At 35.2% G+C, this 24,385-nt stretch overlaps 1 protein-coding gene across 1 annotated transcript in view; it reads left to right on the plus strand.

Annotated features, from left to right (window-relative positions):
• The window catches only part of LOC142329417 (uncharacterized), a 73,781-nt gene that overhangs the window by 31,222 nt on the left and 18,174 nt on the right, over positions 1 to 24,385 (plus strand). Inside the window, exon 3 of the mRNA XM_075374010.1 lies at positions 19,464 to 19,575. Within this exon, the coding sequence (XP_075230125.1) occupies positions 19,464 to 19,575 (112 nt within the window). The remainder of the gene's footprint in view (positions 1 to 19,463; positions 19,576 to 24,385) is intronic.

A 24,385-nucleotide genomic window follows, 5' to 3' on the forward strand; every position in this document is an offset into this window, starting at 1 on the left:
TTGCCCAGCGGAGACCACGTGGAGGTAGCTCTCAGCAAGTCCAAAAGTTACCCCTACATCCCGATACTTCCTATTCGTTAGATCTCTTACCACCACGTATTAACACAGTCAAATAGTACATGGGCACTAGACTCATCAACTCCGCATTCGTCGCAGAGTGGGCTCTCCTTAAGAAAGAGGTCGAACAATTTCTTATTAAAGTTGCCATAGCCAATCAGGAATTGTATAATGATCCCAATCCTGCCACTTTAACTTCATTCTCTCTGCCACATTAAGGAAAAACCCGTAGGTCACTCGACCAGTAGTCGCGTCATCCCAGCGATCCTGCCAAGTTTGTAGCGTCAGCTCTCGCTGTTCTTTGAGAACCGAGCGCTTAGTCTCACCGTTTTTAACCCTCCTATAAATTTCCGCACGTTCAATAACAAGTAAATCGGCAGGGATCACCCCCAAAGAACTGGGAATGCAGCCGTCAAAGTTGTTTTGTACGACTTGCACATGGTGATGAGAGCGAGGCGCTGAGCTCGCAATAACTTTTCCCGGTAAGGCCTTTTCTTTGCTATGTCACTCCAGCTGTGTGACGCGTACGTCAGTATCGCCTCAAATACTGCACGGTAAATACCCGGCACGCCCAGACTTTCGGGCCCCACTCTCTATTGCACACACTTTTCAATTTAGTAAGGGAACCGATCGCGTTGTCAGAGGTCTACATTGAAGGAGAAACTACATTCTTCCCCAATCCAGACACCTAAGTACTTTACTTTCTCCGCATATGGCAGCGGGACACCATCCATTTTAATATTTCGTCTTCCTTAGGCTGATCAGTTTACTTTTCTCCGGTGGGAACTGGAGCTTAGCCCCGCGGCCCCAGTTCGAGACTACGTATAGGGCTCGTACATGTCCAGGCCTCCATTTCGGCTCTAGTGTCGTCTTCTACAAGCAGCAGTATGTCGGAGCGCCTCTGAGGTCAGTGAGTGGTGAACTCCAGGCGGAAGACTTGGCGTAAGCGTACGGAGCAACCAGCACTCTGATGCCCGAGAGACGGTTCAGAATCCGCCCCAACTTCGCCAACAAGTCATCGATACTCATCCAAGCTGGAAGTATCCCGACACCAGACAACATCGAGCGTACTCCTCGTGACTCGCACGACGGAATTGCTGATTGCTGAATTGCTCATCAAAAAACTGCGGCATCCAGAAGACATCCAACGAGACCGAGCCGACTACGATCGTTCCTCACGAGAATGAATAACATTAACCGTTAAAGCCAACTACCCTATCTACACCGTGTACGGCTGCTGGACCAAGAGGACCTCGAGGTCGTACTCAACAATCCTCATGGCTTCATTGGTGGTCGCCGGGGAACGATGCAGGTTTCCCGGGCGAAAGCGTTCAATATGGTGACGATCGTCCTCGAAAATTTCCCCCAGTTCAGGCGTCGCCATACGCCGTATTATATTCGATCTTGGCCTGGGCTTTATCGTGCGACCTGCATAGTTTGCTTCCGACCTGGTGTCTGGCATCAAAGCTTTTTACCAAGGCACAAGGAGCGCACTTTGCAGGCGCGGTCTTATTAGGGCAGTTAACTGCCCTGTGCCCAGCAAGGACGCAATGACCACACATCTTAGACTGTGCTCTACAGCAGAGAGAGGTGTGACCAAAGACACATTTGAAGCACCGGGGTACTTCTGTATGATCTACGACCTTTCAAGAGGTCCACCCTCTTGAAGGAACAAGGAACCGCCGAGCACCGGCCACCAAGACATGCCGGATCTTAGACAGTCTCAATTACCCAGTGGCTCTTTGAGGCTTCTTTCCGCTCCAACTACCGGACCACCCAGGTTCCCTTGAGGAAGTTCTTGGCACCCATATCCAACGCTGGATTTTGGCTCTGTATCGCCTTGAGCATTTCGGGTTCCTTTGCCCTTGGCAAATCGTACACCAATATTTGTTACCTCTGCTCGGCCAGCAAGTAAGCCTTCAGCCTGTTCTTTTTCAGAACGCCGACCTTCAGCAGCCGCTTCGCCTGCTGCTCGTTCACGACCTCCAGGGCCATTCCATGGTCCTTTGTTTTTGTGACCCGGGAGATCTGGAACATTTCTCTCCGCGGGTCCAGGATCTTTTTCAGGGGCAGCTCCGTCACCGCAGAAGAAGCCTCGGACTAGAGGTTACTGGTGCCACCTTAACGGTGGCCCGCTTAATTTTGTTAGCCGGCGCCTGGACTGGTGGCGGGGGGACTAACCCGCTTAGACCTAGGTGATGCTGTTACCGCAGCGAAGGGGACAGGCTTTTTTACCTTCTCCTCCACCCGTTTCAAAGAAGTGTGAATCTCACCAAGGACCCTCTCCGTTGCCGGTTTGAAGTTCCTGACTCATTCCACCACCTTGCCCGACAACCAATCAACGACTGAATCTAAGACACGGTTAACGCCCTGGAGGCCCTCATATTTTAACGCCTGCTCAGCAACCATCGATCTACATTCAGACAGGTACGATACGACAAGCTGCCGAAATACGCGACTCCTTGGAGGAGATTTTGGACCGTGTGGCCCGCATCTCCTCGATCCATCTAAACTGTTGGGACCCGGCTTCTCCCCGGAGACCTTCCGCTGAAGCCAGACCCCACACCATTGTCATCAGCCATCCTCGACTTCGCAAGAGGACGCACTTCCGACATGGCTCGCCCCTCGCCACCGTGTTCTCCTCTTGCAGTTCTAGCTACCGCCTTCCCTGCAAAACTCGAAGCAGAGGCTAACGCAGGTTTTACGTACTATAATCACGAGAGGCTAGGGGTACCTCCCCCGCGTAGACCAGGGGATTCTAAGCCGGAGCCCGCGGCCTCGGCGGTAACCTGCCGATTGACCTTCGCGATACGAAGGGGTCAACGTCTATCCCAACCCCGTAGGGGAAGAACCTTGTGACGTTACCGGTCGCCATCATACGACCCCTTCGGTTTTAACCCTTGAAGAGCTTTACCGGAGGACGTCTTTAGAACCTCTAACTGATTACATGTCACAGTCATCAGCCAGGCCTTGCCACCGATGTAAATGCCTTGGCAGACATTTACATCAGTAAAATACAAATCAAATTTTGCCTTCACGTAGGCCTCAAACGGACATCTTCACATCCAACCTAACTGACTCGAACTGACTGACTAGGCGCGGATTCGCGGAAGCGCGAACTCCGCGGCTAGTACAGATTTGACAGAACCGTAAGTGACTGAATGCCTCAGAAAACGAACGAGTTGAAAGTTAAATCAGTGCTACGCTCATATCAATCAAAATTATGTTTTACGCAACATAGAAATTCAGACCTACACACAAATAAGTCGATCAATTTAGGTCACGTAACAAGGGGAACGTAATCTCATTCCGGTCTGCGCAGGTGCCAGTGACAAACCCCGCACCCCACCCGGTCCCTTCATGGAGTCTCGTACGGCATTACCAAATCACGATCAGTACCGCCACCGGCGGAACGAAGCCACGCCCCTGATCGCACGGGCTCTACCATACCCCGGCAGCGCAGCCACCCCCACCAGCGAGAGCCCCAAATCGAATCGCAAACAACAACAATATGACCGTGCCACAATGCCAATGCGCCTACCTCCAACCAATCCAATCCCTAGGCTGGAATCCTAGCCACCCAGGATCCTATCATGATAAAATACCTCGATTATACCCCCCCTGCAGACCTAAAAACCGCAAGGATGCGAAGAAAACCAGACACTATAGACCACTCCTCGCGGATCATCCAGTTAATATGGAGATCCAGAGAGGAATGTATCTCTCAAGTTTCCTAACAGCTCGTGAACGTTTGACCTCATATCGGGTACAGATGTAGAGGACGTGATCCACTGTATCATCAGTCCCACAATCATTGGCACTGGCTCGAATCCACCAAACGAAACTTAGTCAAACTCGCCCGAAAGACACCATCCCCGGAGAGAAACTGTGTGATATACCGATTGGAAAGACCCATCCAATCCCACCTAAATCAGACAATATAGGAAATATACCATGCATGTAACGACCTGTGGGGGATTCCTCCCACCTAACCTGCCAAAGAGGCAAGGCCCGGTCTTCAATCTCCTGTTTTTGTTCTGACGTCAATAAGTTATTTACTTTGGAAATGTAGTGTTCGTTATGCTCATTGGCCATGATATCTATTGGTTTGACTCTGGCTATAACACAGACTGTCCCGCAAGACTGTTCTATAATCGCCTATAACAAGAGGAGTCACTGGGCTCGCAGAAAAATGTCCTTGTAATACCTAAAAGCCCAGCGGTGAGCCCATACAGGTGTAGCATATAGCAATAATAGCCTCACTGACACCTTTGTAAAGGATACGCATGATATGGTAATTCAAACTCCAATCGGGATGAATGACTCTATGGATTCATAAAATGCATCAGCGGCCTTTTTTGCCACATGTTCCTTAAACCGAAAATTCTCATCAAGGATAACACCCAGGTATTTTTGATCTGTAACGTACCGAATAGGGAGACCAGCCATCTGAACTCGGATTCATCTGGAAGTAGCCAATTAAGCAAAATCATTGTGGTTTTCTCTGGGTTGAAAATCATCTTATATTGGAGACTCCACAGTTGGGAGTGTCTCACAAGAATGAGCAGCTCAGAACTCTACCTTGTTACGTGTATCCCCTTCATTCAGTAGTATCAGCATAAGCGACAACACGACAACCACATGGCAACCTCAAACGCAGTGTGGAATTGAATTCTATGATCCAATGAATGGGACTCAGAACATTGCCCTGAGGGCATCCTTTAAAGGTCTTATGAACCTCCGAGCTGCCATTATGCAGGGAAATGGTCCAATGGCTGAAATAACTTGAGCACTTTTAATTCATTTTGTGTACACTTACGCTTCTGGTCCCCAACTGAGTTCCCCTTACTGAATTCTGGTCCCCCCAAGAGCTGGGCAGTCGAACATCATGTGTTTGTTTGACTGGACCTCCCCGCAGACGCACAGCTCATTAGATGCCAGGCGGAACCAAAACAAATACTGGTTTAAATTTACATGGTTGGGGAGAGCACTCGGGCTTTTGTTGCCCTTAAAAACGAAAGAGAGGCATACCATCCCCCCAGATCCTGTATAAATCTATACAAGGACACCTTCCCTTACTTGTAGTGTGCCTCATCGCATGGTAGATGTTGCTTTCATAACAAGGTCTACATTTTCTTCAAAATCAGTTTTTTAAATTTAATGGCAAATGTCTCTCCACTTTCACTGTCAGCAGAAAAGTTTTGGTTTCTAATATGTTACCTCTTAACACCCATTTCTTTATTTCTTTTATTTTTCCAATCACCTAATCACCCAAGGTTGAGAGAAATTTCCATTTTCCAACAGTTAATGGTTGAAAATCTTGTCTTGCATAATAATTTTGGGCAAGAAATTGACCAATCCTTTTAATATGTACAGTAGAAAACCATAAATACAATCTCACATTTGTTTTTTCCGATTTAAATTTCCATTTACATCGATGGAATTTGATAGCTTTTTTGAAAATTGTTTCTTTTAACATCATGAGTTTAACTTTTTCAGCTGCATTTTCAGTTACCAACAGTTACTGACATTTTTAGATTTTTCAAAGTAACTTTAAGAGTTTGCCGTAATCTATGGTAGCATCTTATTTTACTCTTAGTACTAATGGAACATAGTTTCTTTAAATTTTAAAATAGGCTAAATACATTTAATTTAAAAAAGAAATACAAAAAAGTGATCGTATAGTGTAAAGTTATATGCATCAGCAGCACTAGATTAAATAAAATCAATTTGAATTTACAATTTTATTTAATATATAAATTTATATGTACTGTATTACATTGAAACTAGAAGCGTTTTTGTTTAATTCATAGGAACAGTATAAACTAAGCAAATGTCAGTATGTATTAGTACTACATATAGCCATAGATGGGTGACTCATTTCCTTTATAGTTAATGATTTCACACTGCGTGATTAAAATTAAGAGATAAGAAAGTATATTTTGTAATTCTGTTATCAGTTAAAAGTAAACATTTATTTAAAAAGGCATTTTTAATAAAAGATGATTTAGATTTCTGATATTATATTGTAATTTTTAATTCAATTTAAATCTTATTTATTGCATTTTAATGTATTTTTTTATTTGAAATTGACAGTCTTTTAAGAAATAAATGTTCTTTTACATTAACAAAAGTAAAAATTCTATATAACAAAAGTAAAATATATATATATATATAAGAAAATGTGATATGACCTAAAGAGTTGTTAATAAACACTTTCAGTTAATCTTATTTAATATGTTATATCTTTAAAGTAAAATTAATTTAGTTTTTGTGGTCAAAATAATTAATTTTTGAAATTCTTATTAGATTATTTTAGAATATGAATGATGCGTGTTTCTTGATCACCCAGGTTTCAAGAGCATGTACAGAAAGAACTAATTAATGATAAGGTAAATAATATTTCAGTATCCAATCACATATAGAGAGAAAGTCATGAACATTAATATATGCACTTAACCTGATTGGTGTAGGTAATCAATTGCCTTATCATTTTATATAGCAGTTATATTATTTTTTATTGTTAACTTTTTATAGTATACTAATAAAATGTTATTTTCAAAACTGTTATTACCTAAGCTTGTTGCTTTGAACTTCTATTAATATTAGTGATACAGAATTAGTGAATTGTAGCTCGTAGTGTTTTGTTATTAAATTATGTTGTTTTAAAATATTAGGTATTTTAAAGTTATAAATATTAACAATAATGAGTTAAGCCAGTATTTTATTTCAGATATTACTTTATTATTCAGTTAGCAGTTGTTTGTTCCCCAGATTAAATCTCTGTCAAAATTGTGAAAACTTTGTTTTAGAAAACTGTAATAAATTACATTCCTTTAATTCTTGCTCCCTTTCCCTCCTATGAAATGATTTACTAAAAACATAAATCAAGTATATCACAAAAACTTGTGATATGCAATTGAGGAATAAATTTCCTGTTTGATATTTCATATAAATTTCTTTGAAAATAATTAACAATTTTATTTTTATTTCATTTTTATCATTTGAAAGTAGAAGTATTACAGAAGTCACGCACTCTGGACTACCATCATCCACACTGGCTTTACTGGACTACCATTGTCATAATTTTTTATTATATTTGTTTTGGTTTGCTTTCCATCATTTTTACAAGGTTGGCACTTGCTTGCAGTCATTCAATAAGATTTCCTTACATATAGACCACTAAAGTTTTACCGTGTCTTTTATACAAACTTTTTGCTGGGGTTTTTTTGTGCATTTTAATTTTAAATGTGCTTTTTTAAGCGTAGTGAAAATTATTCAAGAATATTTTAAGTAATCTAATTTCAAGACACGATGAGGTTTAAATACAAGTTAACTTATCAGGTAAGTAAATTATTATAATTTATTTTTTTGATATGTAGTATTTATTCTTATTATTTTCTGAGATAATTTCTTGTCTTTTTTATTAATTTTACCATAATTTTATATTTAAAAATCAGACTATATTGCTCTTGATTTTTCTTGTACTGTGTTACCTTACTTTTTTCTTTTGATTACCTTATAACTTTTTCAGTTTGTTAACCATTATCATTTTTCAAATAAAACACTGTTTCATTATTTTTAAATTCAATGAATTTGTTGATATAGTATTATTTGCGTATATAAAATTTAGAAAATTGAAATGCAATAAACCTATTAAATCTAAAAAAAAATCAAATTTTTTATATTTGATTCAAACTATTGTATTGTGATACTATTTATTACTTATGCTGTATAATGACATTTATTTACTATATTCAAAAGTGCACAGAAATACAAAAATTTGTCAAGTCTGTTTCATGCTTGCTGAGAATACAAAAACTTATGTTATTGTATAACATGAAAGATAATGCTTTTATTAATAATTATTTTTAGGATGCCTCTTAGACAAGGAGGATTAAAGAGTTTGCATTCCAGAATTCAAAATTCACCACCATTTGAGCCAATAACATCAACATCAGTAGGTACAACTTCAACCTCAATGACTTAAGATTGGATAGAGAGAAATATAATTTGAAGCATCAAAGAACTACAAGCTCTTCTTGAAGAATGTGACGATGGACACTCTCTCTACATGGATAACTACTACAGTAGTGTTGGTCTAGTCCATGAGCTTTTATAAAGGAAACTTAAACTTGGTACAGGCACCTTAAGATCAAACCATAAGGGGAACCCATCCGATGTTTGCAAAAAAATTAAAAAAGGTGACTTAGAAGCCTTGTTTTCAGATGATGCTGTTTGCATGTTGAAGTGGAAAGACAAATGAGATGTCATTATGATCAGTTCTGAATTTGAGAATGAAATGATCAGTGTCCTGAACAAGTGAGGGAGTGAAACCCTTAAACCATAGGCTGTGTTTAAATGTAATGAATTAATGGGAGGCATTGATTGTTTAGATCAGATGACTTCCTGTTATCCAATAGGAAGAAATATCCTAAAATGGTATTAAAAATTGGGAATTCATATTATGCCATCAGATTTTGATGAATAGCTGTTTTTTATTTTTTAAATCACACCCTAATTATTCCTTACAAAAATTCTATGATTCTGTTATTAGATCCCTAACCAACATCCAACACCTGTTCCTTCTCAATGAAAAAGTACTACTATCCTACAACATATCCCAAAAGTTTTCCTTTTTAAATAAAGACAGAAGAGTACCCCAAAAGAAATTTAGGGTATGTGCAGGTAAAAAGATCTACAAATAAAAAGGGTTACCAGCCTTGTGTCTCAGTAAATGTTTTGAAGAACATCACAGATCTATTCTATAAACATTATACCTGTTTTCTGCCTTTTTCTTTCTTTTCAATATGTTGTTTATTGTGTGCTTTATTATAATATCTATATCTTTTCAAGACCCTTTATACCTGACTTGAAATAGACATAAATAGAGCAATAAATTATCTAGATGTTAGTTTTGAAATTAATAAAATTATCACTTCATTATATAGGAAACTCACAGCCAATGAAATTACAATTCATTAAAAATCAAAATCATCCTTGCTCTTAAAAATTAACACTTATGCAAATTGTTAATAGAGCGAACATTTACACAAAAATAATAAAAATAAATTAAACAGAAATAATATAAAACAAATTGCTATTCATAATGGATATAGTAAATTATTAATTGATAATACAAATTTCAAAAATTAATAATATAACTAAAACCAATAAATAATACACAGGAAATTGATAACGTGTATTTAAAATATTCATATACTAATTGCATTATTGAAAATAAAATTAAAGTTTATGATAATAAATTTAAACCTGCATATAAAACAAATAACCAAACAATTAAATATAAAAAATTTATGTGGAATTTATAAAATAAAATGTAATGCCTATGATCACATATATATACATTTTTATATTGGTATTTTTAAACTATTTTTTTAAATATAATTTATATTAGTGTGTGTTTTTTGTATTATGTGAATAAGTAATTCTGTTTTTTTCATTTATTTACAAAGTAAATGAAAATATATATCAAATTTAATTATTACCAAATTATTTTTATTTACATAGCAAATGTAATAAAAAAATCAATAAAATTATCAAAAAAGAATTTGTCAGGAAAAAAAGAAATTTATTGAGCACTTTCAGCCTGAAGACATTTGCAAAATCTATATATATATATATATATAAACTTCAATGTATAATTTACAGTTAAGACATAAAAACATTGATAAATAGTTTTAAAATTACAGGGGAAAAAATTGTTTATTGTTGCATTCACAAAACATTGGGAAGTGTGATGGGTTAGCATGGACCATCAGTCATTGGCTAAAGTTACGAATACCATTGACTACAGATGACCGTCATAGTTCATTATAATAAAATACAAAAAAATTGAAAACAATAATAATAATTGGTTTTATTTAAATTTAAGTATCCCTTTATTGGAAAAAAAAAAAAATAGAAAAAATTAGTAGTCCAGTAAAATTTTTATTTTTTGGCAGTGTAAAAAAAGGGTTAAATTAGATTGCAGTATTCAAGTGTGTACCCGTGAAAAAAATGTATATAATAAGATAAAAGTGAAATAATATGCTTTTGCTTCAGTTGTATAGAACTGATGTCTTTTACGTTTACATGTCTCAGCTGTCTTTCATGTTCACATTACCTTGGTAGTGTGAATGTAAAAGACATTACCTGAAGACAGAATTTACCCATTTATGTGTTATATATACTGTAGTATGTAGATAACAATCTCTATAAAAAATTATCACTACCTATCTATCAAAATTGTAAAGCGATAAAAATTTTATATTAAAGTTTAGATATCTTGAGAATAGTTTATCCAATTTTTGAAGATGAAATACCAAAATAAAGTTCATTTATTTTCTAAATTTCATTTGTCAGGAACCACATAGGTATTTGGTAAATAATGTAATTAAGTTTACGACTCAAAATAATATTACATGAAAAATTACTAAAAATACATTTTTTATAACTTATTGCTAAGCCAATAATGTTGATATGCAGCTAAATTAATGAGTAAAGTTTTGCAAAACCAGTGGTAAAATTCTTAGTGCAAAACCAGTGGTAAAATACTAGATCGTGGATACCGGTGTTCTTTGGTGGTTGGGTTTCAATTAACCACACATCTCAGGAACGGTCGAACTGAGAATGTACAAGACTACACTTCATTTACACTCATTACATATCATCCTCATTCATCCTCTGAAGAATTATCTAAACGGTAGTTACCGGAGGCTAAACAGGAAAAAGAAAGAAAGAAAGTGGTATAATTCTTATTGGCCGATCAGTTCCTGATTTGGAACCAAACTTTGATTCAAATAAAGCATCCATACAGATATTATAATGTACATATTCACATGCACGTATACATTTTGGTATACATATAAGATTATTTATTCATGTATATTGTTAATTAATTTTTCATTTCACCACTTGTGCAAAGTTTTTATTATGAAGGGTTGATAATACTTTTTTTTTTTTTATTTTATCTTGGAGTTATGTATACTTTATATTTCCAGATCGCCAGAAAACAGTGTTTAAAAAAATTTCTATTCATCATTTTCAGTTTTTAGTATGATGCTTCTCTTTGAATTAAGAAAAATTAAAATTTTAATATTTACATCCAGTTTAATTCAAAATCACAATGCCTTCTAATTATCTCATTTCCAAAATTTCTGGGGACTGGTCTGAATGAAGACTGTTAAAAAAGAAACATCTGTGTTAAAGTTACCACTGTAAATACATCACTTTTTCACTAAATAAAGTGATGGGGATATATAAAATTCCTCCAACAAATAATTCTGCACCAATCTAGAAGAATTTTTCAGCCCAGAGTGATAAAACATTAAAGTGGGTATATCCTATATTTAATTAAAAGCGAAAAAAATAACATTTTTCAAAATTCATAAAAACAGTGCAACCATATAGATGTCATGGACATGAGCCACATGTCAAAAGGTTGGTCTAACCAACAATGAGCTACTAACATTTTTCATGAAGATACTTTTTTTTTTTTTTTGAGTTTTAAGATTGAGGATTACTATTAGAATTGGTCATCATAAGAAAGCATCTGAAATTTTTTGTTGGAAACTAAAAAAACATTAGTTCAAGGGTGTTTGTAATGGAAGATTCTCTAACTTGACCAATGGGGGTGTTGGCATGTTGCAGAAATCAAATCTCTTTTTTGAAATTGCATTGGTGGGAAACCAAACTCATCCGCAATACATCCCTAACTTCACCCCACTGATTTCCACTGTGGAAAGTTAAAGAAATAATCAAAATATTCTTACAGGAATTGAATAAAAACTTTTTTGCATTTGATGAACTCGTTTACCACTGGGACAGAAAGTTGGTTAAGTTTACTACTAACAAGTTTTGGTGATCATATAGAAAGTGAAAAAAAGATTTGTATTTTAATTTTTATTTCCTTGTACGAAGTAAAGGAAGTATTCCAATCATGAAAAATTTCAGATTCTAACAGAAATGTCCATTTTGACCATCCCTGAATTCATTTTGACTATTATTCAGCATGGCATCTGCCCTTAGGTATGTATTCTTGCATAACTCAAAAACAATTAGCCGTAGAATGTTGAAATTTTGGAATTAGGACTGTAGTAACTTCCAGTTGTGCACCTCTCCGTTTGAGTGCAATCAACTTAAAAAATGTGTATATGTGATTTAATAGGTGTACAAGAAAGTGATGTGGTGTCCACATTTTTTCATTGATTTTTGTGTATATCAAATAAAAAATGTAAATTAAAAATGAATGATGAAGTAACTTTATTTCTTGCAAAATAATTTAAATCAAGCTTAATTCTAATTTACATGATTTGAAATTAGAAACTTGAAATTATATCCAAAAGGGATACATTTAAATATTTACATTTTAATATTTTTTTGTTAACGCTACTCTTAAGAGTAGTTGATTTATTAAAGCTAAAAGTAGAAGATATAGTGAGAAATTGGGTACTTCTGAAGGTACTTGTATATGGAATACCGGCAGCATGAATTCTGCGTACACCGCACAATACTAAAATTTAATGAATTTGTATTTATATTTCATTGCATATCATAACTGTACTTGTACATTATTCCATTATACCAACAATCATGCACCATAGTGGTTACACTTCGCCTTATAATTAAATTTTGTTCATATTAAGGTGGAGAATAGAACAAAAATGCAGTTTGAGAGTACTAAATCAGATTAAGACAATCATTTGTTCTCAAAGTGGGCGATAACATCCCTTTGTGGGTGCTGGAGGCCTTCAGGGGGGTTGGTATAAGGCCCACAGAAAATTGGGAGTGTTCAGGCGGTCTAGGAAGGCCTGATTAAGAAAAATAAAGCAAAAATTATGTTTACCTGATCATTTCAAACTAAAATTAAATGCATACTACACTAGTACAAAAAATTAAGGGAACCTCTATATATTATGATAAAGAATGACTATTGTATTAAACTACTTTAGCTTAGTTAATGTAAGTGTAATTTTTCAATTGAAAGCTTTGTTTTAATTATTGTATTGAATATGCTATCACTATTGTTATATAACTATGTGGATACAATTGTAATTTTTTTGAAAACAACTTTAATAAAAATACTTCCAAATATGATTGTGTGTTTATCTCTCATTCCTCTCATTTAAAATGTAAGTTTCAATTCAGAAATAGGATAGCCACATTTAAAAACAATAATTACAATTGCCATTTTTAAGAGCGCACCTTATAAACAGAAAGTGAAATTATTATTTTTAACAGATGGTTTAAAAATTTTGAGGTGTTGGAAAATTTTTGATTCTCAATGTGGACGGCCGGTGAAATGCTTGAGAATCGATGCTCTAGACGATAGAAAACAAAATATTTTGATAAATTCTAAATTGGGTATTGGGTGAGACTAGATAATTGTGAGAAAAGTAATTCATTATCATTACTATCCAGAAGCCATTTCTTTAATGCGCTCCTAAAAAATGTATTTGCTTAATGTGTCTTATATTAATTATTTGTGCTACAATTAAGGTCAAATCCCGATTGCAATTTTAATATCATGATTAAGGATGTTGAATTATATTTCTGATAAAAGAGGAGTAAACCAGTTAATTTTTTTTTACTTTACTTTTATTTGTAACGAGTGTTTTATTAATTTTACTATACATATGACTGAACAAAGGATTACTGCACAAAATTCCTGACAGAGAGTCTTATTCTTTAAGACTGGAGGTTGGCTTCCCCATGACCCTAGCCTCTGCAGCTTTTATTCCTATTACACACAGAGTTGTAAAACACTGATTTTAATAGTGTTAAAATGTTTAACTATTTTAACACTATTAAAACACTAATTTTTTATTACACATACATTCTGTGGTGTTGTGACACCTTACAAAACATACCCGTAACCCAAAGTGGAAGCTGTCTTGCCAGTGGTGGATGGCTCTATGTAGTAAGTCTTGAAGATGTCTTCTGGGCACCTGGGCGAACCCAGTTTAGTACAAGGATTCCTTTGATGATTATGACAAGAGCGGTAGCATGATCTACCTACTTGCTAAGTTTACATACCAGATTCTTGATAGCGCGAATGCGCTATCAAGAATATATATGCGCTATCATCACTTTAATATCTGGAAAGCCAAGGTGGCCTGCTGTTCCTTGGTGGGATGAAGACTGCAGGCGGGCACTAAGGGATCAGCATAGGGCTTTACGTAATTTCAGTCGAAGACCTACAACTGAATTGCTCTGCAGCTTTCACAATACAAGGGCTATTTCCCATCGAGTGTTTCGGTGTGCTAAACAAAAAGCATGGCTGAATTATGTTGAATCCATTTTTCGTGCAACACCATCATCTATTCTATGGAGAAAGGTTCAAATCATGTGTGCATCGGTGCAGTTGCCGCCACTAATTGGGACTGCAGAGTGGCGAAAACCTTGTTACTGCACCAGTTGATGTAGCATCCACATTTGGAAGATCGTTTAGAACAATTTTGTTTACATCATCGTACTGCCCTGAATTAGTTAGATATAAGTTGCAGGTAGAACGTATCCTGTTGTTGATTGAAGACTCACAAAATGAATTTTAACATACCATAGCATGAGCTAAGGTATAGCCTTGAATAATTCTCATGACACTTCATCTGGAAATGATAATATCAGGCTCAGTATTTATCACACCTCCCAGATAGCACACTTCAACATCTTTTATGTTTCTATAATAGAATATTCTCTGACCAGGTGTTTCCAGCTTTTTGGTCAGAGGCACTGGTGATCCACATGATGAAACCTGGTAAAGATAAATCATGCCCCATAAGTCATCATCCTATCTCCTTAACCAGTAGCCTGTAAAGGAGATGGAACAAATGGTGAACCATCGTCTAGTGTGGTAGCTTAAGAGAATGCCCTAATAGCCCCAGAACAGTCTGGTTTTTGCCATTGTAGATCATCTATTGATCATGTCGTTGCCCTGGAAGCTGCTATACAAAACATCTTTTTATTCTGCCTTCATTTGGTTGCTGTATTTTTCAATTTGCAAAAGGCATACGACATGGCGTGGAGGACAGGAATCCTAAGTATCCTAAATGAATAGGGTGAACATGGTAATCTCCTCGTTTTCATCAGGAGTTTCCTTAGTATTTGAAAGTTTCACACTAGAAAATGGAGTGCCTCAGAGAAGTGTCCTAACTTTGCAGTAGCCATAAATAGCATAACAAATTGTCTGCGAAAACCAGTTATGTGTTTATTTGTATTTGATTTTTCTATTTATGTAGCATGTAGGTCATCAGCTACTGGTGAGAGGCTGCTTCAAAACACAATAGAATTGTGGTGTAAATTTACTGGATTCATGTTTTCACTGGAAAAAACAAAAGTGCATTTGCTTTTCCTGGTTGAGAGAACATGTTGACCCTCAACTGTATTTACATGGTGAACCACTTGGAGGCATGAACGCAGATTAGATTTCTAAGAATGTGGTTACACCAACAACTAACTTGGCAAATACATTTAAAGGAGCGGATGGTAAAATGTTTAAAAATGTTAGAAATTCTGAGGGTTCTATCTAATACCTGTTGGGAAGCTGATCATATATGCATGTTGAACTTCTACCGACCTCTAGTACGTTCCTGATTAGACTACGACTGCATGGCTTATTCCTCAGTGTGGCTACAGCTCTTAAAGATGCTTGATCCAGTCCATCATTCATATTCATCCATCTTGCCATGGGTGCTCAGATCCCATGGTAAGTCTGCCGGTGGACAGTGGTGAGCTATCTGAAGATGGAAGCAAATGATATATTGCTATGTGGTTCGGATGAAAGCGCAACCTACTCATCCAGCCTTTGATGCGGTATTCTTCAACCAGCGTGTTAATTGCTACCAGCAACAGCTGAGTTCCATTACTGTGCTAGGCATCAGAGCTCAGCGCCTTTTCTCAGCTCTAAATATACATTACCTCCGGTCCTTAGCATTGCTTCATGTTATTACCCCCCTTGGCAGCCTTCTCTTGTTAATTACTCCTTTGAGCTTTGTCAGTATAATAAACAGAACACAAATCCGGTTATTTTGCGAAACAAATTTTATAATATTATAAGTAGCCTTATGCCTGATACTATAGTATAAAACGATTACTCTGTGAGATGTGCTTTTGTGGTTGGCAACAGAACATACATGTTTAGCCTTCCAAGCATTGCCAGTATTTTCATCACAGAGTTCTTTGCAATTAATAAGACCTTAAATATAATTAGCCCAACATTTCAACATGGATTATTTTGCGCTTAATTCCACGAGTGCCTTGCAGGGAATTACTGATGTGTATTCCAGACACCTTTTGTCTGTGAGATTCAGCATGTTATTTTGCGAAAGAACCTCCTTAATACAACTGTGAGCTTCTGTTGGATCCCCAGCCATATTGGGATTTCAGGCATTGATTGTGCTGATAGGCGTCTAAGGAGGCTTGTTACCAGCCTCCTTTCACTGATCACATCGCTTCAAATGATTTCATGAAGAGGGTGTTCATGATTCCTCATGAGAGTGGCAAAGTAATTGGAATACTACCATGAATAACAAACTTCACCCAACATCTCACCATGGGGCTCCTCATGCAGAAATAACCGTTGAGAGGAGGTTATACCTGCCGTTTGCGAATAGGGCACACTAGGCTCAAACAGCCTATCTGGCTCAGATACCATAGGCAAACAGCCTATGGTATCTGATGACTCAAACAGATGCACCAGTTTGTGCTCACTGCAACTGCCGACTGATAATGCACTACAAGTTGTGGATTGCATCTATTATGCAGCGTTGCATCGTGAGTATAAACTAGGGACTAACATGCAAATATTTTAGGAGATAATGAAATGTTTTTATCTTATCTAATTTAATACAAAAAAAAAACAATGGTTCATAATAGATTAAAATAAACTTAAAAAACTATGTTTCATGGTTTCTTAGGTCTGTCTGTTTATACTCAAATATTTAAATTACTGTAGTTTGTTTCAGTTATTCATGCCATTTGCCATATAGCAGTTGGAAATTTTAATTGAGATATAAAATGTGATATATGTTTGTTTATATCAATAAATATATCATGTGTGGGCAATAATAATAGAAGCATTTATCACACAGAATAAAATCATTAAAAAAAAAAACTACGCAAATATTGCATACACTACCATGTATTTACATTTGCAGACTATTCAAGTGGTGACATTACTTTTTTTCATCTGTTTTCAAGAAAGCTTAAGTTCTATTGATATAAAATGTTGTTCATTTTGTAAAATGAAAAAAGAAACGGGTTTCCACTTTCAGGGTTCAAGTTACAAAATGTTTCAATCATAACTTTTCCAATTTTGATATAATTGTTTTGGTTTATTGTAATATAGATCACTTAATTTTGTTCTTATTTTTATGCAGGAAAGAAATTTTTACAAAATTTAAAAAAAATAGCTAAGTTCTATTCTCAAATAAATCAACAAATTACGCACACCCTAACCTATGATTGTACAGTTTGGCTAATCATCACAACACAAACATGTTGTATCTATATCAGCTAACCACAAAGAGAATTAAACAGTAGAATATATAGTACTTTTTATGGCTACACCACACTTAAAAGGAAAACATTACATAAAATTTAGAACGAAAACACAAAAAGTACTTAGTTTTACTTCAAACATCATTTATATAAATTACCTTCACTTTATGGAATGAAAAGAACAGTGTTGATTTCAAAACTACAAATTAAATTCATTAGGTTACACAAAAAATTAGCATAGCACCCAACAACTCACACACATAACAATCCAGGAGCATCTAATTTTAACTGCATGAATCCATTTAACTGGTAGATCAAAGGCACATTCAATTATAGGTATGATCGTATAAGCATTGTAGTGTGTTTTAGAAACAGCACAATATTAGAATTAATCTTTGCAAATCATATATGTACATGTATTAAGATAGTCAGTTATACGAGGTGCTACAATAAAGTAATGAGACTGATTTTTCTTTGCAAGATGTGGCAACCCTGCAGCTTGCGTAGGCACACCATCTTTGACCTTGGTGTATAAGCTACTTCTAGTCCAAGCGGCACATTGATGCAACTGCTCAGTCGTGAATTGTCCTGTAATAAGTGAACACGTGTTTGTGTCTCTCGTCACAGTAATGAAACTGCAAAATATTGCGCAACAGTATGCCATTTCTTTTTGCGTTAAATTGGGTGAAAGTGCAACGACAACTTATGTTAAGCTTCAGAAGGCTTTTGGAGAGGAGGTTATGTCAAGAGCTCAAGTTTTTAGGTGGCATAAAATTTTTAGTGAAGGCAGAACGAATGTTGAAGACCGCAGTGGACGACCATCAACCTCACGGACAGATGTCAACTTGACCAGGGTGCATGAAATCGTACGATCTGATCGAAGATTATCCGTGAAAATGATTGCAGAAGAACTCAACATCAATCGAGAAACGGTTCGTCTAATATTAACTGAAGATCTTGGTATGAGAAAGATTTGTGCAAAAATGGTCCCCAAAAAACTCACACAACAACAGCAAGAAACACTGAAAAAAATGGCAGCCGATCTGTTACAGCAAACGGAAATCAATCCAGATTTCTTGAGCCGTGTTATCACTGGTGATGAAGGTTGGTTTTTTCAATACGATCCAGAGACAAAACATCAAAGTTCGCAATGGTGCTCAAAGGGATCACCCAGGCCAAAAAAAGTTTGCATGTCAGAGTCAAAAGTGAAATGCATGCTTGTGTGCTTCTTCGATTCCAAGGGAATTGTTCATAAAGAGTGGGTGCCTCCTGAACAGTTAACCAATATTTCTACAAAGAAATTTTAGAAAGACTTCGTAAATGAGTTCTTCGTATCCGTGCCAACATTGCTGATAATTGGATTCTGCATCATGATAATGCGCCATCCCATACTGTTCTGTCAGTAGAGCAATTTTTAACCTCAAAACAAATTTCAGTACTACCACAGCCACCTTATTCACCAGATATCTCTCCGTGCGACTTTTTTCTATTTAAAGAGTCAAAATGGTGGTCAAGGGACACCATTTTCAAACCACACAAGATGTCCAAAAAGCTCTGACGAGGTACACAAACACATGTTCACTTATTACAGCACAACTCATGACTGAGCAGTTGCATCAATGTGTCGCTTGGACTAGAAGTAGTTTATAGACAAAGGTCAAAGATGATGTGCCTACACAAGCTGCAGGGTTGCCACATCTTGCAAAGAAAAAAAATCTCATTACTTTATTGTCGCACCTCGTATATAAAATAAATTTTATATATAGCTCAAAAAAGTTGTTAATTCAACTTGCTTGAACTCTTTTTTGTTGAGCCTTTTAACTGATATTTGGTTTTCTGTTTGTTTAATATCTTATACATATATTTTATTTACTTTTGATGACTAACTATGATATATTATCTTACAGGAACTGTATTGAAAATACAGTGAAACATAATACTGAAATGGAAGTTTTGTGTCCTTATGCAGATAACGACTACGTGTGTTCAGGGGTTATTCAACATCGAGAAATCAAACAGGTGTAGATAATTGTTACAGTTAATTTATTGAAACAGTATTATATTTATTTGTATATTATTATTATTTAATGTTTTTTTACTGCTTATTTGACTGGTTTGATACTGTTGTTAATTATTTACTGTAAATTTTTAATATCTATAAGTCTGCATTGCATTCTTAGTCATCTGTCTCATGATTGCAGTCTTTGTCCCCAGTTTTTAATATCTACAATTCCTTTTTCAATAAAAGCAGGTATTGTGTAACTTTTTTTTTTTTAAAGTAATAAATCAATATATTTCAATTAAAAAAAAAAGAAAGACGTTGGATTCAAACCGAAGTGCCTTCCCCTTGTACCATCCAAATATTTCATTAATTAAGATTTTATTTGGCTATAACTCTGGAACCAATGAAAATAAGTATCACTTCTGATATATCGTTGAAAAGCTCTCAATGAGGGCTTGTTATTGCAGTTTAAGAAAAAGTCCAAAATCCAGTTTTTTTTATTTTGGGCTTTTTTTTTATTTTGCATTTTTTTTATTTTTTTTGGGCCCATTTGATTGCAATCAAAAGGGGGGGTGCACAACTAAATGTTACAACAGTCCTAAATCCAAATTTTCAACATCCTATGGTTAATCATTTTTGAGTAAGGCAAGATACATACGTATGTATGGATGTCATTCCAGAACTAGTCAAATTGGATCCAGGGATGGTTAAAATGGATATTTTGATTGAAATCTTAAAACCGAAATTTTTTATGATCACAATACTTCCTTTACTTCATACAAGGAAGTAAACAATTATTGTCCTTTATTTTATTTGCATCAGCGACTACGCTGTGCATGCCAATCAAACACCACAATCAAATGGACCAGCATGAAGATCATGACATTTTTGATTGTATTGTATTTAGTGATGATTAAACATGTCATCTTGGTGAAAAAGATAACACGCATATTGTCCATATCTGGGAGTCAGAAAATAACGATGAACTCTTATATTGCAAATGCAACTCTCCAAAATTAAATGTTTTCTTGCAGTATCCCAACAAAAGATTTACAGATTATGTTTTTTCTCGGAAAATAACCATGAATAACAATGCAAATGGATCTTCCTTAAAAAATATTTTCTGTAATATCCGCACAAAAATTTACAGAATTTTTTTGCTGAAGCTAGCGTAACATGATTCGCTTATTTGGATATGCAGCATAGATGGCTCTTTCCTCAACTGCAAGATGGACCGAAGAATTTTATTTGGCAACAGGATTGGTTGTATGATATTTTCTTCAGTCGCCGAATCGGTTGATATGAACCCAATGATAGAGCTATTGCGGTGACCTTCAAGATCACCCGATCTGACCCCATGTAACTTTTTCTTTGGGTTTTATTAAGGATCTTATGTATGTGATTGTGCTACCTACTGATCTACCCAATTTGAAGCTCAGGATTGAAACAGCTGTCACTTCATTACTTCAGAGATTTGGTTAAAGTTTGGGACGAACTCTCCTACCAGTTGGTTGTGTGCCGCATGACAAAAGATGCTCGCATTGAAAATTTGTAGGGTAAAACTGTAAAAGTTGCTCTTGTTTTATTTATGATTCATTATTATAAGTCAAAGTTTAGAGATTTGAAAATCTCAATATTGTTTTTTGTATACCCCGAATGTCATAAAACGAATATTTGTGTAATAGTTTAAATTAAACAATCCAAATAAGCAATAACATATGGAGCTGGTCATTTAAAATTAAAAAATGAAATGATTATTTTTGTTTATTCTTTCTTCAGTCTGTATCATTAAAGATATTACAATAGCAAAATGTTATTTATTATTTTTCACTTACATTTACTACTGAGGTAATTATTAGGAATATTACACAATTTATTTTATCAAATAAAATGGTGCTTGACTTTTTAACTACATACTAATATTAAATCTATAATTATTAAATGATTAGAGTTACGACTGAAATTTGATCAGATAGTATGACATTTAAAAAAAAATTAAGACTTAATATTTTAATGAAAAAAGAAATGAATATAATATTTTTCTTTTTTTCTCTTATATATTTTATGTTAGGTTTACAAATAAAACAGGTGTAGATTCATAAACATAGTTATTACATTTATTTACATATTTTCCTCATAGCTTTATGAGTTAATTACTTCAAAGAAATAGAATTGATTTACAAAAAAATGCACCAAAAATAAAAAAATTGTTTTTCAATTCTTTAAATTTAAATGTTTTTAAATTGACACTTCAAAATTTGAAATTTAGAAAGTCAAAAAAGCATTACTACCATTACTTAAATTTTCTTTTTTTTTTTTTATCTTCTGTCATTTGACTGGTTTGATGCAGCTCTCCAAGATTCCCTATCTAGTGCTAGTCGTTTCATTTCAGTATACCCTCTACATCCTACATCCCTAACAATTTGTTTTACATATTCCAAACGTTGCCTGTCTACACAATTATTTCCTTCTACCTGTCCTTCCAATATTAAAGCGACTATTCCAGGATGCCTTAGTATGTGGCCTATAAGTCTGTCTCTTCTTTTAACTATATTTTTCAAAATGCTTCTTTCTTCATCTATTTGCCGCAATACCTCTTCATTTGTCACTTTATCCACCCACCTGATTTTTAACATTCTCCTATAGCACCACATTTCAAAAGCTTCTAATCTTTTCTTCTCAGATACTCCGATTGTCCAAGTTTCACTTCCATATAAAGCGACACTCCAAACATACACTTTCAAAAATCTTTTCCTGACATTTAAATTAATTTTTGATGTAAACAAATTATATTTCTTACTGAAGGCTCGTTTAGCTTGTGCTATTCGGCATTTTATATCGCTCCTGCTTCGTCCATCATTAGTAATTCTACTTCCCAAATAACAAGATTCTTCTACCTCCATAATCTTTTCTTCTCCTATTTTCACATTCAATGGTCCATCTTTGTTATTTCTACTACATTTCATTACTTTTGTTTTGTTCTTGTTTATTTTCATGCGATAGTTCTTGCGTAGGACTTCATCTATGCCGTTCATTGTTTCTTCTAAATCCTTTTTACTCTCGGCTAGAATTATTATATCATCAGCAAATCGTAGCATCTTTATCTTTTCACCTTGTACTGTTACTCCGAATCTAAATTGTTCTTTAACATCATTAACTGGTAGTTCCATGTAAAGATTAAAAAGTAACGGAGATAGGGAACATCCTTGTCGGACTCCCTTTCTTATTATGGCTTCTTTCTTATGTTTTTCAATTGTTACTGTTGCTGTTTGGTTCCTGTACATGTTAGCATTGTTCTTCTGTCTCTGTATTTGAACCCTAATTTTTTTAAAATGCTGAACATTTTATTCCAGTCTACGTTATCGAATGCCTTTTCTAGGTCTATACACGCCAAGTATGTTGGTTTGTTTTTCTTTAATCTTCCTTCTACTATTAATCTGAGGCCTAAGATTGCTTCCCTTGTCCCTATACTTTTCCTGAAACCAAATTGGTCTTCTCCTAACACTTCTTCCACTCTCCTCTCAATTCTTCTGTATAGAATTCTAGTTAAGATTTTTGATGCATGACTAGTTAAACTAATTGTTCTGTATTCTTCACATTTATCTGCCCCTGCTTTCTTTGGTATCATGACTAACATTTTTTTTGAAGTCTTGACGGAAATTCCCCTTTTTTGTAAATATTACACACCAGTTTGTATAATCTATCAATCGCTTCCTCACCTGCACTGCGCAGTAATTCTACAGGTATTCCATCTATTCCAGGAGCCTTTCTGCCATTTAAATCTTTTAATGCTCTCTTAAATTCAGATCTCAGTATTGTTTCTCCCATTTCATCCTCCTCAACTTCCTCTTCTTCCTCTATAACACCATTTTCTAATTCATTTCCTCCGCATAACTCTTCAATATATTCCACCCATATATCGACTTTACCTTTCGTATTATATATTGGTGTACCATCTTTGTTTAAGACATTATTAGATTTTAATTTATGTACCCCAAACTTTTCCTTAACTTTCCTGTATGCTCCGTCTATTTTACCAATGTTCATTTCTCTTTCCACTTCTGAACACTTTTCTTTAATCCACTCTTCTTTCGCCAGTTTGCACTTCCTGTTTATAGCATTTCTTAATTGCCGATAGTTCCTTTTACTTTCTTCATCACTATCATTTTTATATTTTCTAGGTTCATCCATCACCTGCAATATATCGTCTGAAACCCAAGGTTTTCTACCAGTTCTCTTTATTCCGCCTAAGTTTGCTTCTGCTGATTTAAGAATTTCCTTTTTAACATTCTCCCATTCTTCTTCTACATTTATCTTTTTTACTCAGACCTCTTGCGATGTCTTCCTCAAAAATCTTCTTTACCTCCTCTTCCTCAAGCTTCTCTAAATTCCACCGATTCATCTGACACCTTTTCTTCAGGTTTTTAAACCCCAATCTACATTTCATTATCACCAAATTATGGTCGCTATCAATGTTTGCTCCAGGGTAAGTTTTGCAGTCAACGAGTTGATTTCTAAATCCTTGCTTAACCACAATATAATCTATCTGATACCTTGCAGTATCGCCTGGCTTTTTCCAAGTGTATATTCTTCTATTATGATTTTTAAATTGGGTGTTGGCAATTACTAAATTATACTTCGTGCAAAACTCTATAAGTCGGTCCCCTCTTTCATTCCTTTTGCCCAGCCCCTATTCACCCACTATATTTCCTTCCTTGCCTTTTCCAATGCTTGCATTCCAATCTCCAACTATTATTAAATTTTCATCTCCTTTTACGTGTTTAATTGCTTCATCAATCTCTTCGTATACACACTCTAGCTCATCAT

The sequence above is a fragment of the Lycorma delicatula genome, chromosome 8 (assembly GCF_047948215.1).
Source record: "Lycorma delicatula isolate Av1 chromosome 8, ASM4794821v1, whole genome shotgun sequence".
Lineage (NCBI taxonomy): Eukaryota > Metazoa > Arthropoda > Insecta > Hemiptera > Fulgoridae > Lycorma > Lycorma delicatula.